The 5,004-nt window shown below is 41.4% G+C and overlaps 1 protein-coding gene across 2 annotated transcripts in view; it reads left to right on the forward strand.

The window, feature by feature from the left end:
• The window catches only part of foxr1 (forkhead box R1), a 3,012-nt gene extending 257 nt beyond the window's left edge, over positions 1-2,755 (forward strand). The window contains exons 2-7 of one of the 2 annotated variants that reach the window (XM_026150791.1): positions 107-199; positions 829-1,058; positions 1,450-1,518; positions 1,963-2,090; positions 2,269-2,501; positions 2,663-2,755. In XM_026150791.1, coding sequence (XP_026006576.1) covers positions 107-199; positions 829-1,058; positions 1,450-1,518; positions 1,963-2,090; positions 2,269-2,501; positions 2,663-2,691 — 782 coding nt within the window. In that variant the 3' untranslated portion in view covers positions 2,692-2,755. Of the gene's footprint in view, positions 1-84; positions 200-828; positions 1,059-1,449; positions 1,519-1,962; positions 2,091-2,268; positions 2,502-2,662 lie in introns of both variants that reach the window. The other variant, XM_026151521.1, reaches the window with a different exon arrangement.
• The last annotated feature ends 2,249 nt before the right edge of the window (positions 2,756-5,004 follow it).

Here is a 5,004-nt window from a genome sequence, read left to right on the forward strand (position 1 = left end):
ATGTCATATGGATGAGCAGTTTTTACTTGCCATTTCAGAAGGAATTAAATCTGAAGATCAGACGGTGTGTATTTTGTGTGTTAGTGTGTTTGTGTGTCTCTGACAGATGACAAAGTGAGTGATCAGTATGTGGTCCAGAGGCCTTCTGTAAGAATCTCGAAAAGGAAAGATGAATTTATTTGGTACGATAAAACATCAGGTGAGCTGCATTGAGTCCCACCCCATAACTCAGCACTGAATGACTCCTTCCAATCACTCTGTTTCTTAGTTTGCCTTTGTAAATGTGGTTTGTGTAGTGTTTGAATGAAATGACAAACAGTCAGTTTAGGACACACGTTGGGCTGCTTTACACACTGAAGTGTGTGATTTGATTGAAATCCTTTTATTTATTTTCTACCTAAAAGCACGTTTCTTCTAATACACAAGGATGCAGTTCTGTTACCGTACTGAAATTATTTGTGCTTTGTTTGCCACTACAGTGCTGTATGCGTGTGCTTGAGTGTTGCATGCTCAGCTTTGGTAGCCTACCAGTATGCATTTACATCCTTCCTTTATCGGGCCAATGCACAGTGACGGACAAACACAGCAGATGCCTGCTTGTCAAAACTTTGCTCCACCACTCTGCTTTCCAATTTTATTTTATTTATAGTGTGTGTGTACTGTGAAAGGAGGGAAACTGTTACAAAGAATGTGGTTTTTAATGTCCTATCTGGAAAACGAGCATCCGCATGACACTCTTGCCTCTGATTTTTATGCTTCTGGCTTCATGTGTTGGAGAAATTATTCTTAAGTGATCACTATAGCAAACTGAATATTTCTGTGCATCAGATACTTTTGTGAAACCAAACCTGTGGCTGCTGGTGAATCCCAACATTGCCTGCCCGATCCAGTACAACGAGATTAATGCTGACGTGGGGCCTGTGTGTGAACCTGCTGAGGAAAGCCAAACTAGGCTCCTGGAGACCCAATGTCCACTGACAGCAGAGCGCCAGGTGTTTTCCTGCCATGATGGTCCTCTCCAGGGGGAGCTGGTGCAATCAGTTTCTTCTGAGTACACGGTACACACTAACCGCTCACAGCCACTCTATTATGCATCACCTGTTTCTGTTTGCAGCAGCAACCTTACTTTGTTAGAGTGCTGAGTGTTTGTGCAGTCTCAATGAACACTTCATTTATTTTCTGGATTTAACATGTAAGCGTAGGATTAAACCTTTGTGTTCATGGGCTATCCCAAGGCATCAAAGACCAAATGCATTACCATTGACCAATAAACATGGGTCACAGGCCCAGTCTTTCATTATTTGGTGTAACTAATCAAAAAGTGATTTCAGTCTTCACATCTTTTACATCTATTTAAATACACATTTAGAACATTGGATTTAAAAATCCTGTAATGATTGAAACAACCTGTATCTGTTAACTGTCAATCTGACAATCACTGATGATTAGGTCAAGAATGATGTCAACTCCTCTCAACCCGTCAAGAGCAGACGTAAGGCGAGGACCATAAAGCCCAGGGTGAGAACAATATCTTAGACCTGAACCAGTTTCCTTCAGTGGGATGCAGGCAGCTCATTACTCGCCGTTTTTGAAGTCTTGAGGACCCTTTTTTCCTCAGACAGGCTTTTGTCCAAATGAATTAAAATGAGAACATTTTCAATTAAAGCTACAGTGTTTTGGAGGAATTTAATGAACTAAAACAAATTAGGATTCGGTGTAAAATGTAATTTAACTGAGACGAGGTCAATGACGTGGCTGCGTATAAATGGGCATTTTTGGAGAGACAGTTTCCTTAGTCCCAATAAAACTGCATCTACATATTCTGGAATAATTGGGAAAATGCCCTAGGCTCTCAGTGTTTCTCTTTATTGTCATTATTCTAGTTGCTCCTTTCTTTAGTGCTTAACTACTCTGTGTGTGTGTGTGTGTGTGTGTGTGTGTGTGTGTGTGTGTAATTTTCAGGACAATAAGCCTCTTAAACCAGGCTGCTGGCCCCGTCCACCAGTGAATTACTGCATCCTCATTGCCTTGGCGCTCAAGAGCAGCCATACAGGGAGCTTCAAAGTCCAGCAGATTTACAATTTCACCAGGTTAGGATTTGATTGTCTAATTGCCCACAAGGTTACTTCACCTTGCATGCTAAATGAAACACCTGATCAGGCATGATTAAGTCTTTCAAAACATCAGATGGGTCCCTTTTCATTTAAGTTATGTTTGAACTGGATAAAACTGCTGCACTATCTGATGTGAATCTCTGCCTGTTCCCAGAGAACACTTCCCATTTTTTCAGACAGCTCCAGACGGCTGGAAGAACACTATCCGACACAACTTGTGCTTCAACAGCAGTTTTCGCAAAACTTGCAACCAGCTGTGCAGAGATGGCAAGAGGAAGTCATGTTTTTGGCACCTTACTTTAGATGGCCAGCGGCGCCTTAAGGATGAGATCAACATGCTGACAGGAGAATCTTTAAAGCAGCTGGAGAAGAGCATGTCCCACCCAGGTAAATGGAAGGCAATCTTAATGTGAGGAAAGCTCATAGCTCCAGTTTACTGTCAGAACTGGTAAGATAATGGCAAGGAACTCAGTTTAGTACCACGTATGTAAAGAAATGGCTTTGGAATAAAACTTATTTTGAGTGTAACTGCTTTCTTTTTGTTTCAGATATAATTCGGAGCTTATTTCCTATGTGATTTCAGTTAAAGGGGGAAATGTGCATTAAACAGTAGCATAATAAAGCGTGGTGTAAAAGAGCCATCTGATGCAGTGTTCATTAGTCCAAATGTATTAATCTGTCTTCTTAAAAACCAAATTCAAGGTTTGAAAAGTGCTTGAATTTCAGATGCGGTGCTTGAAAGTGTAACTGTAGTTCATTCACCACATAACTATCTGAATAGTTTTCTTATCAGATATAAAAATTGAGTCGCAAAATTTCCCCGCCTGGGCTGCCTTGCGCCTCTGTTTCAACGTGTGACCCCACCCCTCCCTCGGACAGTCGGCGATGAGTGCGCTAACATACCTGTAGGTTGCTGTTTTAATGAGTGTTTGATGGAAAAAAGACAGTTGCATGATAGGGGAGTCCTAGTAAATTTTCCAGTACGTGTATCTTACACATGCTGCTTTTTTTTTTTTTTTTTTTTTAAATTATCATTATTGGGTCGAACGTGTGGACTTCAAACTATACACCAGTTTTTAAATTGTGTTGATAGGACACTTAAAACAGTGGCGTTTACTCCGGTGTTCTGGGAATCCATCCTACCTGGCAAACAGTCCTACCTGTTGTTTCTGCGCATGCGCACAACACGAAATTCAGTGGCAAATTGTCCTACCTTTGAATATTGGCTAGAAAAATACTCTGACCGGTAAAATTAACTGTCAAACCAACCTACCTTTGAATGTCACCTACAAGCATACTTAAACTGCTTAAAATTTTGTGGCAAATCATCCTACTTTTGTTAATAACAGCTACACACACTCTGACAGGTAAAATTAAGTGCCAAACCATGCTACCTTTGTGAATGTTACTTACACGCATACTTCAACGGGCAAAATGAAGTGGCAAACCTTAAATTGGTGCTGGAATTCCTCTGTGACAGCAGAAATGTGCATAAACTACTTGCGGTAAGACGTTTTGCCAAAGTAGGATGGTTTGTCAGAACACCGGGAAGAAATAAAAACTGTTTTCTAAGGAGAGCGCTAGCAAACACGCTTTGCTTGTGAGTGGGGGGGAAAAAAAACAGAAACACTCAATTCCTATTGGTGGACAAATGTACCATGTCGACAATCACAAAATGATATGGCAACATGTGGCTTTTGTTTTTTTGTTTTGTTTTTTTTGTTTTCTCCCCCCCCCCTCAATAGTTTCGTCACGTTCACTGTCGGAGCACAACGGGCGTGCCGCCTTAAAGGCTGCATTTTAAAGCCGATTACGTCACAGCGACATGACAAAAACTGTCCCAATTCAAAGGCTGCTCGAAATGCGGCCCTCAAATGCATCCTTAATTTCCCTAAATTTTAAGGATGGGTCGGTGTAGCCTTTATGGCCCAACATATCCCAGACTTCATAGCACGGCGGTGGTGTGGATAATTTTGCCAAGAAGGAGGGGGGGGGGGGGAAATGCGGAATCGGACGAAGAGTAAACTTTCTGAAGTAAGTACTGAATATTATGTCACTTATGCGCAAATGTTTTTATAATGAAGAACATTAAAACATTACTGTTGGCCACATGTCGGGAAAGTTATGTGACATTAGTGATGTTTGTACTAACTTGGTTTTAAAGCCTTTACTTCAAAATATACACCGTTCAATAGTCGACCTTAATCTTACAGAGAATGTGATGATTTTATGGATACCGTATTTTCACGACCATAAGACGCACTGTACTAAAAGGCGCAGTCTCAGTTATGTGTGCCATTACTGTATTTAACACACACAAGGCGCACTGGATCATAGGGCGCATACAAGTACCGTATGCGTATTTAAAAAATAAAGCGGGAGCAAACCTGAGTTCGGTACCTTACTCACATTTCTATCGTCATCATCAACAACACACAAGTGTGCATATTTAAAAATAAAGCAGGAGCAAAACAAAGTTTGGTACTCACATTTTTATCATCAATCAAACCCATCGAAGTCCTCATCCTGTGTCTGAATTGAACAGCTGCTCGCAGCCTTACTTTGAACGGGCGGTTCACACCGATGTCCAGCGGTTGGAGTTCCTTTGTCAGGCCTCCCGGAATGACAGCAAGCTCACAGTTCATTTGGTTCACTAGTTTTTTTTCACATCGGCTGTGAGATGGGCACGCATAGAGTCACAGATTAAGAGCGATGGTGATGCGTGGAAAAAAACCACCTGGTCTCCTTACATACACCTCCCTCAGCCACTCTTTCATCATTTCCTCATCCATCCAGCCCTTTTCATTTGCCTTAATGATGATTCCTGCTGGAAACTTCTCTTTAGGCAAAGTCTTTCGCTTAAAAATCACCATAGGCGGCAGTTTCTGCC

This window comes from Astatotilapia calliptera, chromosome 1 (genome assembly GCF_900246225.1).
Source record: "Astatotilapia calliptera chromosome 1, fAstCal1.2, whole genome shotgun sequence".
NCBI lineage: Eukaryota > Metazoa > Chordata > Actinopteri > Cichliformes > Cichlidae > Astatotilapia > Astatotilapia calliptera.